The 22829-nt window shown below is 45.7% G+C and overlaps 1 protein-coding gene across 1 annotated transcript in view; it reads right to left on the bottom strand.

Moving 5' to 3' along the window:
- BMP6 (bone morphogenetic protein 6) overlaps nt 1–21392 on the bottom strand; it is a gene marked incomplete at both ends in the record, with an annotated part of 180729 nt that extends 159337 nt beyond the window's left edge. The window contains one exon of the mRNA XM_080709700.1: nt 20744–21392. Coding sequence (XP_080565826.1) covers nt 20744–21392 — 649 coding nt within the window. The remainder of the gene's footprint in view (nt 1–20743) is intronic.
- Nucleotides 21393–22829: the final 1437 nt, after the last annotated feature.

The following is a 22829-nucleotide window of genomic DNA, read 5'->3' as shown; positions in this document are numbered from 1 at the left end:
TCTGAGCTACACCCCCGGCCCTTTTTATTTTTAACAGGGTCTTGTGCCAGGCACAGTGGTTCACATCTGTAATCCCAGTACTTGTGAGGCTGAGACAGGAGAATCACAGGTTTGAGGCCAGCCTCAGCAACTTAGCAAGGCCCTCAGAAACTTAATGAGACTCTGTTTCTAAATTTAACAAATAGGGCTGGAGTGTAATTCTGAGATAGAATGCCTAGGTTTAATCCCCAATACAATTAATTAATTAATTAATTAACAAACAGATAGATGGTAGATAGATAGATGATAGAATGATTCATTAGAAAACAGGGTTGTTGTTGTTTTTTTTTTTCATTAAGTTGCTAAGGCTGACCTCAAACCCACAATCCTCCTGCCTGAACTCCCAACTCCTGGGATTACAGGTGTATGCCACTGCAACCAGCACACATACTTTACATAGACTTTAAAAGTATAAAATACCTAAGATAGGCTAGGGGTATAGCTCAGTAGTAGAGAATGTGCATAGTATGTGTGAGGCCCTGGGTTCAAGACCCAGCACAAAAAAAGTAAAATGAAATATACAACAACATTATCCCTCAGTAGGACTTACAAATATGAGTCAGAGTTTATTCCTGTACTTCCCATCATCTGATTCCATACACCATTACATCAAATAAAACATGAAAGACGTTCGGATCTGCTGCTCCTCTGACCTGTGTAAACTCCATCTCCCCTCTTCCCTCTTCTCCATCCTAAGGTTAATACACACCCTGGAAATGAAAGTGTTTATTTCTTATATTCTCCAGTACAGTGAACAAAATTTTAGTGGGATAAGATGGAAAAAAAGATTTTTCTCCATTCCAGGACCTACCTGTCTCATTAGAGACGTAATTTAAGTACTGAAAAGTTGTTTAATTTTAAACAACTTTTATAACAGTCTATAAAAAGAGAAACATCACATCTTGTATGCTTACTCTGATTTGACATTTTTTCCAACCCATTTGGACGCACTCGCCGAAGCAGCCTTTCTGGGTTGGCTTCTCGAAGCATACTGCTGCCTGATTCATGTCACCAATGGTCTGGAACTACGGGCGAGGCCATAATGTACGTCTGTTTGGGCAACTAACCGAGAGACCACCCTCCCCCGAGCAGGGCTATCTCAGCCCTGCCCGCAGCTTTGATCTCTCTTCAGTTTTTAAATGCTCCCTGTTGCCTGGTGGGGAGCTAAGTGACTTTGCTTCAATAGACATTATGTCACCCCCTCAGCCCTTATGTAAACAGACTGTCTAACACCTCCACCAGGAACGCCAAGCAGCGAGGCTGAAGTAGAAGCTGACAAGATAAGTACTTTGTACGGGCACCTGCAGGAGGAGTCGTGCCTGCCCGCATGCAAGCTTTCTGCCTGGCACAAGCAGGAAGTTTAAATTTAGATCCAGCAGCAACTTCTTTCTGACTCCTACTACTACTTATGAAAGTCATAATGACATCAGATAGAAGGAAAATAGTATTTCTTCTTCCTGAAGCCTTTTTTCAAACACTAGAAAGACACAGACCATAAAACTCTGAAAGCAGGAGGGATCTTCTCTTTTTATAACCATCGTGTGCATACAGAGCCCAGAAAGTATCTCTCCTATGTGCACACACTGCTTCACAGTTTATACTCTCTCATTCAAATGTACGATGTTATTCACAATGAAAAAGATCAAGAGAGCAGATACCAGGCCGGGCATGGCGTCTTGTAATCCCAGCATTTGGGAGGCTGAGACCAGAGGATCGCGGTTCGTGGACAGCCTCGGCTACTTAGTGAGGCCCTCCGCAACTTAGTGAGACCCTGTTTCAAAATAAAGAATAAAAAAATAGGGCAGGGGATGTAGCTTGGAGGTCAAATGCCCCTGAGTTCCATCCCCAGACCCGCAAAAAATAAAAGAGCAGACACCAATTTAATTTTGGAGAAACCAGCCCTCATCCATCCAATGAGTACTTCTTGCATACCAATTTATAATACTAGGTAATTTGGAGAGGTAAGAGATGTCAAAAATTAATTCAACATCAGAGGATAGGAGTCAGAGAAGTTGGCACTGAAGGACTTGGCCCAATTCACACAGCTGGTGAGTAGCAGAGCCAGTTGAAAGCCCAGGCTCCTAGCTCCTTCCTTTAGACTGGTCACACAGAGGTCCTCTGCAAACAGGAATCTGAAGTGAGAATGCTACTCTGTGACCTTCCCACCATGTCCCTGTCATTTGGCCCCAAATGTTCTTCTAAAAAGTGATGGCAGACTTCAGAAAGGCTTCCTTAAGGGCTGGAGATGATAGGTGCTATCGTGCACCAGGCCCTGGGTTCAATCAAAGGAAGGAAGGGGAGAAGGGAGGGAAAAAGAGAGAGCAATGGATAATGGGAAGGAGAAAGAGGGAGGGAGGAGGAAGGAAGGAAGGAAGGAAGGAAGGAAGGAAGGAAGGAAGGGAGGGAGGGAGGGAAAAAAGAGGATGGCAAAGCACTTGGCTTGCATGCACCAGGCCCTGGTCCAATCAAACAAAAAAGGAAGGAAGGAAGGATAGGTAAGAGATGATGGGAAGGAGAAAGAGGGAGGAAGAGAGAAAGGAAGGGTTTCCTTGATGAGATAGGTTTCAAGAACCAGATAGAATTGAGAGTGTGGAAATGGGCAGTTTCATAAGGTTTAACACAAAATCATGAAGCAGAGTCAGTTAACAAAATTGGGCATGTAAAGATGAATGGAGGAGAAGAAATCAAAGGGGTGGAGTTAGAAGCATCTTGGCTCCATTCAATAGACTATAAGGATTCATCGAAGGTGGTAGAGAGGAAGGACCTGGAGAACATTATATTAAGTTAGATTAACTAGTCACAGAAAGTGAAGGGGACATATGTTTTCTCTAATATGCACAAACTAAATAGTAATTGGGATACTAGAGGGACTCCAAATAATGGAGGAGAAACCTCACTGGAGCCTCACTGGTCTAAGGGAAGGGTAGGGGGAAGACAGGTTCATTAAAGGAAGTACTACCATCAGCTATGTGTATATATGTGATTACACCAACATCAGTCCCAATACTCTGTATCAGGAAGGGGGGAAATGGGGAGGTGGGGGGAGGGAGGCCTACCAAGTGCTGTGTGGTAAGCTTTACTAATTATCATGTGAGACTAAAATGTACCATCAAAAGCATAATTAAAAGAGAGGGAGGGAGGGAGGGAGAGAGAGAGAGAGAGAGAGAGAGAGAGAGAGAGAGAGAGAGAGAGGAAGAAGAAGAAGAAGAAGAAGAAGAAGAAGAAGAAGAAGAAGAGGAGGAGGAGCAGGAGGAGGAGGAGGAGGAGGAGGAGGAGGAGGAGAGGAGAGGAGAGGAGAGAAAAGAAGAGAGCTGGGCATGGTGGCACACACTTGTAATCTCAGTGCTTAGGAGGCTGAGACCCTGTTTCTTTTTTTTAATCTCTTCTTTTCTTTTTCTTTTTTTCTTTCTTTTTTTTTTTTTGGTGGTGGTACTGGGGTTCCTGGAAACCCTTCTGCCTCCAGGCTACACTCCCAGACACCTATTTGTTTTATATTTTTATTTGGAAACAGGGTCTCTTAAGCCAGCACAGTTGGCTTTGAACCTGCAGAATCCTCCTGTCTCTCTGCCTCCCAAGCGCGGGGATTACAAGTGTGCGCCACCACGTCCGTCTGAGAGCCTGTTTCAAAGAACTAAAAAATAAAAAGAGGCTGGGGGGTATAGCTCAGAGGTAGAATAGCAAAGAGAGACAGACAGACAGACAGACAAACAGACAGGCAGGCAGGCAGGCAGGCAGACAGACACAGAGAGACAGAGATCACTTGCAGAAACACTCCCAGCTGGCATCCAGTTTTCTAATACACAGGCTGCTGGTTCCCCATCACCAGGCCCACCCTCCTGCCAGGCCACCAGCCTCTGTGGTGGGCCACCTGAGAACCTGGGCCTGCCCCACATCCTGCCTTATGGCTGTATCTCTGTTCTCTTGCAGCCTCTCCCTGCCTGTATCCTCTCTGGGATCATTGTGTAGGTCTCCTGCCACATGCCAACCTTCAGAATTTTCTGCTGTTTCAGAAAATGTCCCAAAATACAGCAGGCTGGACCACAGCAGAGAAAGGAGCGTCAGTATGATGAGGCTTGTGGTGAAGAGGATAAGGATGCAGGAGAGTCATTAGCTGCCTTCAACAGAGCAATTTTAACAGTGATTGGGACAGGGGTCAGGCTGTAAAGGATGCAGAAAGGAAAGCAGCCTCTCTGGGTGGCAGACAGGTGGGAGTGGTGGAATCATGTCAAAACCTATTATGGGCTGGGCCTGGAAGTATACACCTGTAATCCGAGTACTTGGGAAGCCAAGACAAAAGGATTGCAGGTTCAAGGCCAACCTCAGCAACACAGTGAGCCTCTCAGCAATCTAGTGAGATCCTGTTTCCAAACAAAACATAAAAAGGGCTTGCCTGTAGCTCAGAGACAGAATATCCCTGGATTCAATCCCTAGCATCACACACAAAAATAACAACAACAAAGCCCTATTATGAGGCTGAGTGCTAGCTGGACTATTTAGTGAACAGTGCCTTAAATATGTTTCCTCCCAAAACGTTCTAAGTCTCCCCTCTTTTACCATCTCCTAGCACTCACCACATACTTATATCTCTAAGTGTTTGCCTTCCTGCAATAATAGAATAATAAGTGACATCAGCCATTCTTTAAGGCAAAAAGTCAAGAAGAAATACAATACTTATGTTGACTCGGGAAGGCGAGGGAACCAGTCTCTATCTAAACTCACAGAACATGTGGAGAAAGGCGCGCACAGGGGGAAATTTGGGAGTAGGTTGGAATCCACTTTCTTAAAGTTCTTGGACTTGGGCCCTACCTAAATTGCCCGAATTTAAAACAGAAACCCATGGACGCATCTTTGTGCTATTTTCCAGCAGGATCCAATCTTTTAAACTTGAGCCGTTGGAAACAAGATGCAAACAGTTACTAACAACTCCAAAGTCCCCTGGATGTTTGATCTCAAATTTTAAAAAGAAGTCTGCTTATTTTTATTATTATTCTTTTAAAAAAAAAAAAGATTGTGGAAATTGAGATACAGGGTTAAGGCTAAGCACAAGAGCAAAGAGCAGGCTTGACCCCGTGGAGACCTGACCCCGCGGCTCCCTGACCCAAGAAAACCATTCGCAAACATCTTCAGCACATTCCATTCTTCAGGACAGTGTGAAACCCCTTAAGATAAAAACATGAGCACACAGCCCGGATGAAAGATGGGGCTTTGCACAGCACTTACTGTGCGCTGGGTTTGACTGGCTCCTGCCTGCGCATGGACAGCTGTTGAGAGGAGCTCTGGAGTCATTCACTCTCCTGACTGCTGTGACCGTTTGGCAGGTGCTTTTCTCTATCAGAGTTTATGGAACACTTTCAATAAGTAGTTTACTACATATCAGTTATGCCTTAGTAAAGCTATTTTGAAAAAAAATCATTCAGAGAAACCAAGAAAGGAATACCCCTAGAACTGAGTTCTGAGCAGTATCTACCTTGGGGCTTCTCAGCTGTGATCCAGGTAACTTGGAAGCTGTAGCTGTCCGGATCTGCTATGGTTTAGAGGTAGAGTGTCCCCCCAAAGTCCTATGTTAGAGGCTTGATCCTCAGCTTGCCGCTATGGGGAAGTGGAGGAACCTTTAAGAGGTAGAGCCCATAATGGCTCTTGGGGCATGCTCTTGAAGGGCACAGTGGAACCCCAGCCCCTTCCTCTTCTTCTCTTTTCCTTTCCAGCCAAGAGGTATTTTGTTCTCCCACATCCTCCCTCCCGTCCACCATGATCTACCTCAACAAAGGCCCAAAAGCAATAGAGCCAACTGTGGATTGGAACCTCCTAAACTGTGAACCAAAATAAACCTTTCCTCCTTACCAGTTGATTATGTTGGATAACTGTTATAGTAACAGAAAGATGAATCATAAAGGGTCCAATCAGGGACAGAGAAACCCTACACGTGTTTCCAACAGAGAGGATTTTAATGCAGGGAACTGGTGGCACAGGAGTGGGAGAACTGAGCAGCCACACAGGCCAAGGAGTGGTAACCCATGGATACGCAATGCCGGGAAGCCACTTCCCAGCTCCGGAAGGGGAGGGAGAGCCCAAAAGAAGGTGAACAAGGTGGCTCACCCAGAGAGAGTGGGAGTCACAGAAGGGCAGTGGTAACTGGAAGTGCAGGCTGCCCTGACTACAGGAACACCCAGGGAAGGGCGAGGAGTGGGCATGAGGGCAGAGAGGTCGGTATGACAGACACAAGACGCTCTCAGCATGGAGGGATTGTGAAGCAAAAGTAAGTTCAAAGAAAACAATTACAAGTTAGCATGCTTCTTTACTGCTAGTCTTGTCACATCCAATATGCTGATAGACCTATCAATTTCAAAGGAAGAAATAGAATATTAATTTTTTTCATGATCTTTTTTGCAGAATATTTTGGAAAAGTAGTGTTCATGAATTTTTTTTTGGAAAATGCTTAACTAGCCCAATATTCACTTTTTTTTTTTTTTTTTGGTGGTGGTATTGGGGTTCCTGGAAGCCCTTCTACCTCCGGGCTACACTCCCAGACCTATCTTTACATTTTTATTTGGAAACAGGGTCTCCTAAGCCAACGCACACGGCTGGTTTCGAACCTGCGGATCCTCCTGTCTCTGCCTCCCAAGCGCGGGGATTACAAGCGTGCGCCACCACGCCCGGCATCCAATATTCACTTTTTACACATGAGGAAAGAGACCTAGGAACTTGGTTAAGTGGCTTGAACACGATACAACTGAAAAGATTACTACTAAGACTAGAGACTAAATTCAGGCTTCCTGAATCTTAATGAACCGCTCTTTCTTCTCTCTGTACTTAACAGGTCATAAGTACTTTCTAGCACCATCAAGAAAACCAACTACCTAACCTTAATAGTGGGTGACAATTCGTTCCTCTGATATAAAATATGTACAATCAGATCTGCTGGGTCAATGACAAAATCACCCAAACTAAGGGTTAAGAACATATAGAAAGAAGAAACGAATGCAACAAGGCTGTCAGTTTATTATTGGGGTGGGGAAGGAGGAGAAGAAAAACAGAGGAAGTGAGAGAAAAAGAGAAAGAAAGTAAACTCAGCTGGGTACCACCTACATCCTGAGGCCAGGTTGGATCCCTTGGATTCCATTTCCTATAACAAGGACACAAGTCTGCATGTAACAATAAACTCAAACTTCAGTGAAGCAGGTGAAATAACCAAGGGGCCAGATTTGTGAAAAGGAGTTCCCAAAGTTGATGTTATTGTACTCATAAAAACACAAAGGCCTGTTCCGGTCTTGAAGATGTTTCATCTGTGCTGGTGAAGGAAGCAAACGGGTGATCAGAGGCGGGCCACTTGGCACAGCTGAGTGAGAAAACACCTCCCTAGAATGGTAGTTAACACAGAGACATGGGAGAATATACAAAATGTCTCACTCGTACAAGATTCATAAAGGAATGCTTACAGATTTCCAATACATCTCTGCTATGTGTTCAGTAGCACTTTGTAGAGTTGCCCTGTTTCTTGTTTATACTGTTGCATTTTCTCATTTATTTACTGTTAATGTGTAGCCTTTTGTCATAGAAAACAGTTCAAAGGCAAATAAGCTTATCCTATATATTATTTACAAAGACCTCTGGCTTTATGAAGTCTCAATTAATTTAGTATTACTCAGTTCTAAATAGTCTCTCTGAGGAAGTCTCTGAAAGTTTCCTGATCCTGCCTCTGGGGCCAGTACGACTTTCTTTGTCAGTTTCTCAATCCTGAAGTCATATGAAGTTTTAATATAAGTTTTTAGGAAGGAAGGAAAAATATTTAACTCGCCCTTAACAACCCCCCCACACACACACATTTCAATAATTTCCAAGCACAGAATTCAGTAATTCTTATTAATTCTTTGGCCTTCTCTATTTTACTTCCTCAAATCCTGCCGAGCACGGATCAAACAGGGCACAAGCCAGGGAGAAATTTAATCACGCACAATTCTGCCTGAGGGATTGTCTAGGTACTATGGTGACAGACACCTCCCTGAAAGTATGTGGAGGAAAAAAGATTTTTAACTCCTAGACTTCAAAAAAGAAAGAGAGATCTCTGATGGATTTGTTGTCAATGCATAGAAGCATTATAGAATAGAACCTTGCCATAGAAGATCAAAATTACTTCTCTATACACCATTGGCTAAAACTTCAGAAACAAAGTATTATTCAACAAAGATATTTTGTTACTCATTCCCCAAACTCTGCATACTTTGATTTTTCATATTTTCATGGATTTGGTTTTCTCCATCCGATGGATAGCTTTGCCACAGAGGTTATTTTTAAGGCAGTGAAACCATTCTGTATGATACTAGGATGATGGCTACATGTCATTGATAAGTAAAATAAAAAATTAAATGCGAGTAAAATAAAAATAAGTGAGTACGGCGGAGTGTGAAAAACACGAGAGAGGTCCGGTACACATGGCATGTAAAGTTTTAATGGCACGGCTCTCCCGGGGATCAGGGCAAGGCACCGTGGGGCCCGCGCGCCTGTCCGAAGCTTGAGGACACGGGCTCTCCTTTTAAAGGCATGCATCTCGCGAGATGGGGGTTTTACTCGTGGGAACGCCCAATTCTCGCGGGGGTTTCAGCCCCTCCCTTGCCCTGCAGAGGTCATGTGACACAAAGTCACATGAGTGCAGGACCCAACTTAACAGTCATTATCTACTTGTTCAGTCCCATGACATACACAACACCAAAAGTGAGCCCTAACGTAACCTATGGTGTCTGGGTAACCATGATGTGTCCATGTAGGACCATCACTCGTAATAAGTAGGTCAGGCTGGTGGCAGAGATTGAAGGGAGAAGCCACTGCACATGTGAGTACTGGGATATATGAGAAATCTCTGGAACTGTCTGCTCCATTTTGCTATGAATCTAAAAGTGCTCTAAAAAATAAACTACAATGTAAAAGACATATAGCTTCTCTGTCAATAACTTACTCCAATACGGAGAAGTGCAAATAAATCTAGAAAGTATTAAGCTCAAGTCCAATTTTTAATCCTTTGTTTTGTAGTGTAAAAAAAAAAACAGCCTTTGAACTATTTAAATGTAATTTGTAGATTTAAAAAAAGGAGGATTGGGGCATGAGACCACCGACCTGTCATCCTAGTGCTTGAGTAGCTGAGATAGGAGGAGTGCAGGTTGAAGGCCAGCCTCAGAAATTTAGCAAGGCCCTCTGCAACGTAATGAGATTTTGTTTGTTTGTTTGTTTGTTTGTTTCAGAACTCAGGATTGAAACCAGAAAAATGTGTACCTCTTGAGCTAAAACCTGGCCCTATTTTTATTTATTTACTTATTTCTTCATTCATTTATTTTTTTTTTTTTTTGTGTGGTACTGGGGAATGAACCCAGGGGCATTCTACCTCCAAACTACACCCCCAGCTCTATTTTTTATTCTTTATTTTGAAACAGGGTCTCACTAAGTTGCAGTAGGCTTCATTAAGTAGCTAAAGCTGGCCATGAACTTGCAATCCTCCTGTCTCAGGCTCCCAAGTACTGGGATTACAGGTGTGTCCCACCACACCCTGCTTTATTTTTTTACTTTGAAACAGGGTCTCACTAAGTTTTGGAGGACCTCACCAAGTAGCTGAGGTTGGCCACGAACCTGCAATCCTCTTGTCTCAGCCTCCCAAGTACTGAGATTACAAGCATGCACCACCATGCCTGGCGAGACTCTGTTTCAAAATTTAAAAAATCCTTTTTTAAAGGGCTGCGAGTGTAGCTCAGAAGTAGAACATCCCAGGAGAAAGAAGAGAGTTTCAGAGAATAAGCAAAGTTGATTATTAAAAATTATATATATATAGATATTTTTTTTGGGGGGTGGTACTGGGGTTCCTGGAAGCCCTTCTACCTCCGGGCTACACTCCCAGACCTATTTTATATTTTTTTATTTGGAAACAGGGTCTCTTAAGCCAGTGAGGCTGGCTCTGAACCAGCGCAATCCTCCCATCTCCGCCTACCAAGCGCGGTGATTACAAGCGTGCGCCACCACGGCTGGCTAAAAAATATATATCTTGATCATATGGGCACATGAGCCAGCTCAGGCTGATGGCAAGGTCCACTCATCCTCCGCAGAGACACAAATGGAATTTTTTTTTCTAAGGCCATGTTCATGTCCAGGAAACCAACAAGACTGTAAACACAGGAACAGCAATCAACAAACGCAGATGTTTCGGTCTGGAAGTCACATTCTGGCCGAGGTGAAAGGGTAAGTGGCAAGAGAGTGCTAATAAGGGAAGTGGCCGGTGTGCAAGGTCAGCGTGGAGTGACCCCTCCCCAGTTCCCACCTGCTGTGACTCCACTCCACCCTCCCAGAAGATCAGCTCTGCAGCAGCTCTCTGATAATGAGGGAACACTCTGAGCATAAAACCAGTAGGGGATTAAGGACACTTCAGCCCCAAGAGGATTCCCCCACACACACCTCTCCAGCAGAATATGCAATCAAGGATGTGTGTCCTTGTGAACCTGAAAGTCAGGAAGACTCTTCTGCTCCAGACCAGGAACCAGAACCTAATTCTGCAAAAATGTTTGAAGGGGATTCTTCGACCCAGCCATCTGGGACTGTGTTTGAGATAACTAGACCTTGGGGAGCCATCAAGGAATTACCTGATGTGATTTAGATACCATCTCTATTATGGACCCAATCTCTTGAATAATGGAGATAGGGAAGGGCAGGAAGGGAAGGAAGGGGCCTGGGGATATCAGGGAAACAATGCCTCAGAGAGCAACATGGTTTTCGATTCAGTTTCAGAGCAGAGAACAATTCACTGGGGTCAACAGTCTGTTAGCATACCAAACAAGAGGATATTTATAGATAGACATAAAGCTTTTCATTTCTAAAAGCAGAGTTCTAGGCCAGCATGCTGTCCACTAAGAGAAAGCCCACAAAATGCCAGATGAGTTGGAGACCCTGACCTCTTGCCCAGGACTGTGCTCTGGTCCGCTTTGGGAGTGTGATGCCCTGTTGCCTGGTTGCTCTGTTGCATTTGAAGCTCGGTGCGGGTCTGTGGATGGTCCCTCGGCCTTAAGAGATGACACCAGTGCAGAGGAAGTGGTGTGGATGAAATCTAACAACTTCAACTGCAAGCACAGGAAATCAGATGATTTGCAAGAACTTTACAAGCTCTAAATATTATGAATAGCAGAAATTTACCAATAAGCCCAGTTAAACAATAAACCCATAGTGGATCTTCTGTTGCTGGGCATAATTCCCCCAAAGAACCACATTGTGTGTAGTAACTCTTTACCCAGTAAAAGAATCTAACTTTATCCATAGGGCACTCAAATACTCTATATTTACATTGGGGAGATTAAAAAAAAACAACTACATAGAAAGACAATATCTACAAAACACTAGTAACTGAACAAAAAGATTCCAATTAAGTTCCGGTGATCAACAATGTGTTACTGAATTCTAACACTTGTGGTTAGAAGGTGAACAGGTGGAACTCAGATTCTAAAAACTTCTGGAACTCTCAAAAATTGGAGAGGTTGATGGCACTGGTTCTCTAGCAACTCTAAGTTTTACGAAAGTGGAGATGGTTTTCCTTTCCTTAATATATAATTGCCATCATTTTCATATGTTACAGGGAAGACTGGGGTCATTTTCTTTTTTTTTTTTTATGGTGGTACTGGGGTTCCTGGAAGCCCTTCTACCTGCAGGCTACACTCCCAGACCCATTTTATATTTTTATTTGGAAACAGGGTCTCTTAAGCCAGCACAGCTGGCTTCGAACCTGCGCAATCCTCCTGTCTCAGCCTCCCAAGCATGGGGATTACAAGCGTGCGCCACCACGCCCAGTGACTGGGGTCATTTTCTGGCTCATAAATTTCTGGAGGAAAAGAGACATGGGTGTTGAACAGGAAGTTAAGGGTATGATGGGAGGAGAAAATGTGTTTTAATAAAATTAACTTAGCTATCGTAATGACAACAGAATGCACTGGTTCTCTGAAAGGACACAAAAGAAGAGAAGGCATGAGCTGTTCCCCATCTCAGGCCCTTACACGGGGTTGGGTCACACAGTGGTGTGTGGAGGGTGGGACAGAACACTTAATGTGTACCGCCTATTTACAAGCACAGGGACTTTGAAAATTGACTACTCATATCTTACGGAGTTTCTGTATTAGTTTCTATTTCTTTTAACCAGGTATGTATAAAAGCTTCTAATCAGAAACAGAATTATCTGATTAACTATTATTACCTCCTTTTCTTTCCACTGCTGTAAATGCAATGATGGAGAATTGACTAAAATTCAAAAAGGGGGGGGAGGGTGCAAAATAAAGCTCAAAATGGAAAAAATAAAACCGCAATGATTCTAAATTAATTTTTAACTTCTTTTTTTTTTTTTTTTTTTTTTTTGGTGGTACTGGGGATGGAACCCTTCTACCTCCAGGCTACACTCACAGACCTATTTTATATTTTACTTGGAAACAGGGTCTCTTAAGCCAGCGTGGCTGGCTTCGAACCTGCACGATCCTCCTGTTTCCGCCTCCCAAGCGCAGAGATTACAAGCGTGCACCACCATGCCCAGCATGATTCTAAATTTAAAACAATAAGCATTCCCTAGAATAATTCAAAAAAATATTTTTGACTTCCAGGAGGATGGCGACAGAGAAAAGTGGGGCGTATGAGTCCCGCTAACAACCAATCTCTATTACTACAAAATCAGCACCTTTCATAGTCAGAAAACACCATCAGCAGAGAAACAAAAAATGTAATTACAAGGGACAGAGAAAAAGAGGGCTGGAGAAACGAGACACAGAAAGAAACCAGATCACAGTGCTGCAGCTGGAGCTGCAGCGTGGAGCAGCGGGCGCCATCTTTCCTTGCAGCATCAGGCCCCAAAGAGGATGGGGACTCAGAACGGAGCTCAGAGCCACAGAGGAGATATGCTGGCCTCACGCCTGAGGACATGGCAGCAGCGCCTTACTGCCCACGGCAGCGGCGAATTCACCACACGGCTCCAGACCAATGCACTCAACAGCCCACCAGGCTCCAGAGAGGAGCAGTGGACAGCGAGCCGAGGTGAGCCAATGCAGAACAGATGGGCAGGATTCGGCAGGTTTTTCGGCGCAGGGAGCATCTAAAGCTCCCAGTGGCTGGGCTCAGCACACCCTGCAGGGACTCAGAGTGGAGCGCAAAACCAGAAAAGAAATACGCCAGCCTCACAGCCGAGGGCGTGGCAGCGGCGCCATATTGCCACTGGCAGCAACAGCAGCGAATTCACCAAGTCCACTACAGCTCCATCGGCGCACTCAACAACAGTGAGTCAAATTGCGGACCCTAGAGGAGAAATCCCAGTACAGCACTCACAGGGACTTGACCCAGTGGGGGAGTGGCGGTGGCAGAGATATCACACCATAGGAGAACGCCCAACCTGGAACCCCGCCCCCCATAGTCTAAAGCAGCCTCAGTTGACTCCCTGGGTCTGAGACTCTGTGATACAACCTAGTAAAGGAGTGGGGACTGAGATACCACAGACTCGAGATCCAGAGCACCTTAAGTGAAGTCTTAGTGACCCAAGGAAAGAACCCAGAGAAGGCACAAACTTCTGAAATCATGGGAAAGAGGAATAACAATGGAGCAATGAATGCCCACAACCCCACAACATCAGAACCTGATAAAACAGAAATTCAGAGATTTCTAGAAGATCAAATCAGGAAAATAACTGTAGAAATAATAGAGGTGTTTCAAAAAGAATTCAGAGAGAGCCAAAAAGAGATAAAGGATGCAATTAATGAAGTAAAGGCCTCAATTCAAAGCATGAACAACCGATTAGACTACATGGAGAATAGAATCTTGATCTTAGAAGATGATCACTCCAAAAATGAACGCATAGTTTCTAAATTAGAAAAAAAAATCCGACAGCAGGAATCTGACATTGAAGAAATATGGGCCCATTTTAAGAGAGCTAACCTAAGAATAATTGGAATAGAGGAGGGAAAAGAAGGTGAAACCAAAGGGATCAACAATCTCTTCAAGGAAGTAATAGCAGAAAATTTTCCAAACATAGAGCAAAAGGTTGATGCACAGGTCCAGGAAACTTTTAGAACCCCCTTTAGACAGGATCTGAGAAGAAGATCCCCACGCCACATAATTGTCAAAATGACCAGTGTGGAAGCCAAGCAGAGAATCTTAAAGGCAATAAAAACAAAGGGCCAAGTGACATTCAGAGGCAAACCAATTAGAATCACTCCAGACTTCCCAAACCAAGTCATGAAAGCCAGAAGGGCTTGGAGTAACATATTCCAAATTCTGAAAGAAAACAACTACTAGCCAAAAATTTCCTACCCAGCAAAACTTTCTATCAAATTAGATGGAAAAATAAGAAGCTTCCATGACAAACAGAAACTGAAGGAATTTATGTCTTCAAAACCAGCGCTAGAGAAAATACTCAAAGAGATTAACTACAAAGAAGAAATAGGTAACACACACCAGAACCAGAGAAACAAGATTTTCCATCCAACAGACAACTAAGATTGGTTATCTTTGGAGATTCATTATCTATGTTAGTCTTTTACCTATCTGTGAATTGTATTATGTGCTTTTATTGTTGCTAATTTTTAGAATTTCTAGTTGGAATATTAATATACCTTCAGATATAGCATTTGGAAATATTTTATCCCATTCTATCAGTAACTTTTAACTCTGTTTACATTGTCTTTGGATATACAATATTTTTTTTATTTTTTAGGGAGTTTGTTTACCCTTCTGTTGCCTGTGCCATTGAAATCATATCCAAGAAATCACTGCCAATTTCAATGTTGTGAGGTTTAATGACCCAGATTTTCTCCTAAAAGTTTATTGTCTTAAGATTTATATTTAGGTCTTTTATCTATTTTGAGTTAATATTTGTATATGGTGTTAGGTAAGGGTCCAATTTTATTCTTTTTCGTGTAATTATTATTTTTCAACAATATTTAGTTAAAAGATTATTATTTCCTCCACCAAATGTTCATGGAAACCTTGTCAAAAATAACTTGACAATATATGGAAGAATTTATCTCTAGGCTTTTATTTAACTCCAGTGGTTTATATATCTGCCTTTATAACAGTACTACACTGTTTCAATTATTGTAACTTTATATGGTTTGAAATCAGAAAATATACATCTTCTAGCTATGTTCTTTTTCGAGATCGTTTTGGGTATCTAGAGTCCATATTCCATATTAGGATAGATTTTTTCTGAAAAATAAATAAATGTATGATACTTTCACCAAAAAAAAAAGAAAAAATATTCTCTGGTAAGAAAGAAAGCAAAAAGAAATATTGAAATGTTATCCTTAAGTCATCAAAAGCTTGGTATCAGACAAATGAAACTGTTATGTGAGATTATCATTGTTAATTTTGGATAAATTACTATAATACTAGATGTCAACCATTAAGCCAAGCATGGGAGGAAGGGATAGGGAGGGAACAGGGTGGGGATTGGGTAGGGGCTAATTGGGCGCTGTGTGCATGTATGTCTACAAAAGTTTTTTTTTTAACCCATTATTATGTATGAATACAGTGCACCAATAAAAAAAATTAAAAAATGTTTTTTACGTAGGATAGGAAGTGAAGAACAAATTTATGGAAAAATTGCAGAAGGTTGACACCTCATCCTAGAAATTGCAGCCTCTTCATTTTCTTTTTTTAACTCTTAAATGGAAAGGAGTGAGACAAAGAGTGGTTATCTAATCGCAGGTATTCACTGCCCCCTCCAAATTTAAGTAAAACATTTAATTGAGGCTGGAGGTGTATAATTCAGTGGAAGAGGGTGTGCTTAGAATGTACAAGGCCCTGGTTCAATCCTCATCACCAAAAAAAAAAAAAAAAAAGGAAGAAAGGAAAAAAGAAATCTAACATAGAAGGCTGCTGAGACTCTGAAGACACAGGAATGCAACATATTTATATGATGAATAAAGTGCTGAATATTGCTTTTTTCACTTAGATTCTCATATCCCTGAAAAGTCCTCCTCTAAGCTAAGCAGAAGTAAGCTCTTAAGTAAAGGAACTAACCATGATTCAGCACATTTAAAAAAGTATTTATACCCATTCTTAGACAGACAACCAAAGGAAACACCATCTGAGGTCTAAACAATGATATCTGCTTGGCCTTTGATCTTAGATTAAGAACACTTTGTACAACTTTTTTTTGTTGTTGTTAAAATGCCACTAGATTCCACATTTAAATCTCTTTAGGAAAATATCTACTGCTTCTCTGAACCACACTTTCAAATCCTCCAAACCTTTTTTTTTTTTTTTTTTTTTTTTTTTTTTTTGCTGTGAGCAGCTTGCAGGCACGGATTTATTTTCTGCTAACAAAACTCTTCATAAGTACAGGCAGCTCAAACGAAAAATAGTACTACTGATCCCGTGTTTATGAGGGAAAGACAGTACAGTGTATCTGGTTACAAATATAAGTAGGGAGTATTCCATTTTTCTTCTAATTTATGTTTCCCAAGAGTAATTTTGCTCAGAAGATTGCCAGTATTTTTAGTACAATCAGTTTCTTGTTACTTATACTAACACATACTGATTCCCTTTTCTGAGCATGATTTGGGCTTTTTTATTTGTTTAATCCTAGCATTTGAAGATTAACGCCTCATTAATACCAAATAAACAAGCAAAATCTGAAATAAATAGACTTAAAGAAACATTGTTATAAAACTCTCGCATGTAATGCATGTTACAAGTTTAAGATACATGTGGATAACTAGGGGGGAGAGCGCCATCTTAATGTGCATTCTGACGGGGCATCCAATACCTGGAAACTCAATGCTCTGTTTTCTCTTCAAACTTTTTACTCATTAGAAATCAGATATACCATTTCTAAAGAATCAGATCTTCCAGATTAGTGAGATACGGGTCTAAAATGTGGAATATTGTCTGCATTTTCATTATGCCAGTCTATGTGAAGAACCTTCCACATGGTCAGCCTTACCTTCATAGCCTACTGTGGTGGGATAGTGTGGTCCGCCTTTAAAGGCTGACATCCTAGAGGGGACACAAACCAATGAGTAAGCACATTTAAAGAGGAAAAAAATAAAGAAAGAAAGAAATAAAAACTCCTTGTGACCAGCACAAGGAAGGAAATGAGCAGGGTCCTGGGATGGTAACGAAGAGGGTGGAGCAGCTCTGGTTTACATAGAGAAGCAGAGAAAGTCGAAGAAGGTGGATTTTAAGCTAAGACCTCAAAGATATTTCAGGATACTTCCCCCCAAGGTCACCAAATTGGCAGGCTTGTTTATTAGTCTGCCAAGACATTTTTAGCAGTAGAAAACAAATCAAAAATGGCATCTGTGGCCCTGATTAAATGCAAGTTCATGAGCTCACCCGGGCACTCTGCAGACCAGTCCCTGCACCAGCCGCAGGAGGTGAGCACTTCTCAACCAAGCCATGGACCCAGACAGAGTTTAAAACAGTCAACACAAACAACAATGAGCTGGTCAAATGACCAGTATTTGGTCTGAGAGAGAGTTTCATCCTGTTGATTCATACTTCCTGATCTTCCTGCTGGATGACAAAGCTCCGGGTGTTTGAATGTATTTTGTGAGTAAATTATTCCTGCTGTCTCAGAGAAGAGGCATGTTTACAACTGTGTAACACTTTCCCTTGTACTTCCAGCTTTTAACTTTCTTATCCCAGGGGAGTACTTTAAAACACAGTACTGTAACATTTGTCTTTCTGTAGGTTCTTTTAATAGTTGAGTCATGTAATCCAGCAGCTAACGAGACATTGCCGCCAGTTGGGAAATCTGCGGAATTCTCCCAGCAACCTTGTTTAGAGAATACACATTGCTAAGCAAGTACTTTCTCCAAATGAATTGTCCTTTTGCTCGGAGCCTGGGTAATCAGATTTTTATCACATTTTAGCCTCGCATCCTGCAAACCTCCTTTCCTACTGGATCAAGATCAAATAGACTTGCATGACTGGTAGGTGACATGGCTTAAGGTTTGAATTCTACTTACCTAGAAACGGTTTTCTTCTTTAGTTACCCTATCTGGAGTCCAGAACTAGGCCTACAATGAGTATAACTCATGGTCAGAAGCCCAGCCATGAGATATGAAGGAAAGACTTGGGGCAGAGCTCCCTGCTAGCCTGTCCCCAGCCCTGAAATCTCAGTAATGATGAGTTCTCTTGGTACTTTTCAGACCTTTAAATATCCTTTATGAGCCTAGCATGATGGTGCATGCTTGTAATCCCAGCACTTGGGAGGCTGAGACAGGAGGATTGCGGTTCTTGGACAGCCTCAGCTACTTAGTGAGGCCCTTTGCCACTCAGTGAGAACCTGTCTCAAAATGAAAATAAAAAATAGGGCTGGGGGTGTAGCTTGGAGGTAGAATGCCCCCGGGTTCCACCTCCAGTACCACAAAAAATAATCCTTTATGAAAAATAAAAATATCCTGAAGGAGATAGTATGTTAAATCATCACCTGTGCAAACTTAGTTGTCAACCAGCTTCAAACTATGACTCAGAACCAGTGTGAACCTGTAAGACCACAAGAGGTCAAAAAAGCAAGGGATGAGGGAATCTGGAAGTCACTAAACACAATAAATGTCATCTTTACAAACTCGCTTCAGAATTTAAAAGAGCATCCAAGGCAGTGGATCCTGAGCCCCGGAATTATTTAGGCATTCTGGCTTCCCACCCATTCTGATTTGAATCCAAAATGAACTACCACCTTGGAATAAGGACTTTTTAAAGTCCCCAAGGTGAGGCTAATGTGTAGCAAGACTTAAAAGCTTTGCTCTTAATCTCTCACTGGGACGATACATTGGTTTCCTGCAGATAGCAGGGTCTTCATGCCAGAGGTTTCCATCTGAGGCACTTAAAAAAAGAAGGTCTGAGCCCCACCCTCAAAGATTGTGATGTAATTGCTCTGAGTCTAGGAAGTAGTCCCAGCATCCCTTAGTTCTTTAAATTCTCCCCAGATGATGCTAATGGGCAGCTAAAACTGAGAACCAGGACCCAAGCCCAGGAACTGTTTCCCCTGGGACTGTGACATGATTCTCTATGAAGGAACTAGGCTTCCTCTACTTTATCCAGGTTAGGACTACTCCCCAAAAAATGCAAGAAAAAATTTCTTCCAAGAATATTAGGACACTTGGGGGGAAACAAGAACACGGGCATAGAATGTATTAAATCAGAAAAAGCGAAGCTCTGCTGCACTCCCCCGCCTCCCCACCACCACCAAATTTTATTGACTGGCATAAGAGAGAATTTTCTTAGACTGCTTCCTGGAGGTGGCTCAACCTCGGATTTGGTTCCAATAAATTGTGAAAACTCTTGTCCAATCAGATCCCCGGGCAGTGCAAGTAGCCAGATTGGCAGGCCCAGCGCCTCTGCTCCCTGTGAGATTCTGTTTCATGAATTTCCCAGGAGGATTTCTACACCACTTGGATGCCAATCTTACTGCCTCTACACCCTCCCCCTCCTTGGCTTCTATCCCTCGAGTCCTCCTGCCCCCAGAGCTCGGCAAAATTGGGACTCACAGATACACTTGTCAAGAAATCGCCCAGATATTTTACCCGAGAATCATTCAAGTAATTAACGCAGCTGAATGACTGGCGTCTCCGACATGACTTACAGATCTACTTTGGCAACTGTGTGCTAACGTCTCCGGGGCCTGGGCATCGCCACGCGTCTCACCCTGGGCAGAAGCCCGCGGAGACTCTCCCCAGCGCTGGCTGCGCCCACTCGGGGCATGGTCACCGCATCCCCAGGTCCGCTGCGTGTCTATCGCATGCCCTAGGTCCCTCTGTCCACGCTCAAGCGAGTCAGCTTGTGAATGAAACGCAGAACAAATCTGAGGCAGTGACTCCGAAAGGGGATTCCTCACGCCCTTCTTTACAGAGAAAACCTTAAGGGGGTTGGAAAAGGCGATGCCACTGGGTCCCAGTGGCCACAGAACATTTGTGGCAGAGCCCGATTTAGCCGGCCTTGAATTTCCATTCCGTTGCCTGGCAACGGGTTCAGACTAGCTCAGCGCCCAACCCCGACCCTACCCCGCACCCTTTATCTGCCCGTGAAGATTGGGAAGCTTTGATTAAAGGTTCAGCCTTTACGGACAATGGCCAAGGGCATGTGAGCGAGAGCCTGGGATGGATTACCCCCAGTGGGCCTGGGATTCGGCCCCAAACAGCTCGAGCCCCGCCTGGCTGGGACTAGCGTGCCTTCCTCGGTCCTTGCGGGACCTTCGTCCGCAACCAAAGCCCTCCTTCCCTACAATCGTGGGTTCCTCTTAACACACTCCCGTCAAGTTTTTAAAAAGTTCTCAATTGCTGTCGGATTCCCTAAAACTCGCGGAGGGAAGAGGGGGACCCGTCACTCCCAGCATCCCGAAGGCAAAAGAAGACAGTTGGGAAGATTAAGTGTCAAAGATCCTTCTCCTTCCCCGGGGGACCACACTCAGGCTGGACCTTGCTGGAGTCCAGTCAATACCCCCCAGGAGTGAGGAAACGCTCCGAACCTGCTCCAGCCGCCTTGGAGGGCAGGTCCCAGGTCCCCGCAGCCCGGCCAGCGAGAGAAGCGCACGGGCCCGCACCGCCGCGCAGGTGGCGGGACCGCAGCTCGCCGGCCCCTGAGGTCCGGCGGGCGCGCCCCTGCCCGCCGAGGACGCCTCCACCCCTTCCCCCCACCACCCCGGGCCCTGGAAACTAACTGGGAACGAGGGAGGTGTTCTCGCCTTGACGCGACCCCAAGTCCTTACCCAGGTTCACGAAGCTCATGACCATGTCCGCGTCGTTGAGGAAGGCGCTGTCCTGCGCGCTGGTCAAGGGGGACGCGCCACCGCCAGGTCCCGGGGCCAAGAGGCTCTTGCGGCTGAGAGTGTGCGCGGCGCGGGGCGGCGGCTGCCGGAGCTCGGACCAGCCGGGCCCTCCGTGGGGTCCGGGATGCCGCCTGTCCCCCTCGGACGCGCCATCCTCCTCGTCGTCTGCGGACAGGGTGTTGTACAGGTCCAGCATGAAGAGGGGCGCGGACTTCAGCTGCCCCGGAGGGGGCTCCCCGCGCGGCGGCTGCTGCTGCTGGGACCCGGCGGGCTGAGGCTGCTGGAGGCCGTGCAGGGGCCGGGGCCGGTGCGGGAGCCCCAGGACCGACAGGATCTCCTTCTGCATCTCGCGTTTCTCGTGCGTCTTGAGCCGGCGGTACAGAAAGCCTGGGGACGAGGACTGCGGCGGCGGCGGCGGCGGCGGCGGCGCGTCCGCACCCCCAGGGCGCCCTCCGTCCGCCAGCAGCTGTCCCCCGGCGGCCGCCGCGGCTGCGGGCAGGAGCGGCCACAGCGGCGGGGGCCCGCAGCAGCTGCACAGCAGCCCCCACCACCAGCACAGCCACTGCGCCCTCCGCCCCAACCCCGGCATCCCCGCCCGGCCTGGCTGCCCCCGGGGGCCCCGCGAGGCGTCGAGCGGCGGAGCGAGGCCGGAGCGCGGCCGCGGTGGCCCTTGGCGAGAGCAGCCCCCGCCACCTCCCGGCGGGCTCGCTTCCCTGGCTGGCCCTCAGTCCTTGGCTCTCATGATCGTCCGGGGCGCCCCCAGGAGCTCAGTCTGCAGGGGAGAGGGGCGCACGCTGGGAGGCTCAAGGTCCAGGCCAGGTGTGTCCGAGCCAGTCGTGCCGGGCGGCCGGCGCCCTGGACCCTGGGCGGGTCACCGCGCGGTCACTCCCGGCTTCGCCGCCCGCGCACGTGCACTGCCCCGCGCCCTCCGCAGCGGCTGGGGACCGGACCCGGGGCGGCGGGAAAGCGGGGCCTCTCAGCAGCTGGAGCGGAGGTCCCGCAGCATCCCGGCACACGCCCCTCCGCGGCTCGCAGGGCCACAGTGAAGTTAACTCCGCCGCGGGGCCCAGGCGGGGGCGACAAGGCGTCCCGGAACGCCAGACTTCTCCGCGAGGTTCAACTTTCTTGTAGCTCACAAACTCCGAGCCCGCGGGCACGGTCGATGCCCACCCCCCTGGAACCTCCGAAGCAGAGGTGGATCTTTCTTTCCGTTCAGTGCTCGCCGCGCGGCCCAGAAAAACCCGCTCGCAGCGGGCCAGGAGGGAAGGGGACCCGGGAGCCGAGCTGCAGCTGCGGCGTCGGCGCCGGAACGCTCAGCCTCCAGCCTCCCGGCGCTGCGCTCCCCGCAGCGGCCAACGTGGGCTTTCTGCTGGGCGTCTAGCTCAGGTACCGCATCCAGCCCCGGCACGCCCCGCCCTCCCGGGTAACCGACAGGCGTGCAGCCAATGGGAGGGCGAGCCTCGAGGGCTATTTAAATAGGCCCGCCCCCTTCTTTCAACCTCGGCTCGGGAGAGGCGTGGCCTCTAGGCACCGGAAGGGCAGCGGGGTACCAAAGAGGTCCCGAACGGTTGAGCGCCCCGATCTGAACCCTTCTCTTCCACTATCACGTCAAATACCTGAGTTTGTATTAAGTAAAAGTAAGCACAGTTCTTAAATCAATTATTCTTGAATTAATTGAGGTAGAATAGAGAAGCGATGGCTTCCCCCTTCCCTCCCCAGTCTCTCTTATTGATGTAATGTAGGCGTTTAGCGGACACGTGGCTTTCAAAGGCAGCTGCTGGAACTCGGACACACCCTCCATGGGAGCTGCTCAGAAACTGGCCGCAGGGAGGGCCAACTATAAGCCAGCCCAGAGTCCTGAGGGTTCTGGGTGGACTATTTTGACTTATCTCTTCTTATTACCACCTGATAACACGAGAGTGTGATCTGTTAATATAAAAGTCAGCCCAGCGTGGTGTACACTCCTGTAATCCCAATACTTGGTAGGCTGAGACAAGAAGGTTGCAGATTCGAGAACAGCCTCAGC

The sequence above is a fragment of the Muscardinus avellanarius genome, assembly GCF_963383645.1.
Source record: "Muscardinus avellanarius genome assembly, chromosome: 14".
Taxonomy (NCBI): Eukaryota; Metazoa; Chordata; class Mammalia; order Rodentia; family Gliridae; genus Muscardinus; species Muscardinus avellanarius.
Note: the sequence above shows the minus strand (reverse complement) of the source record. Positions and strands in the feature narration are given on the sequence as shown.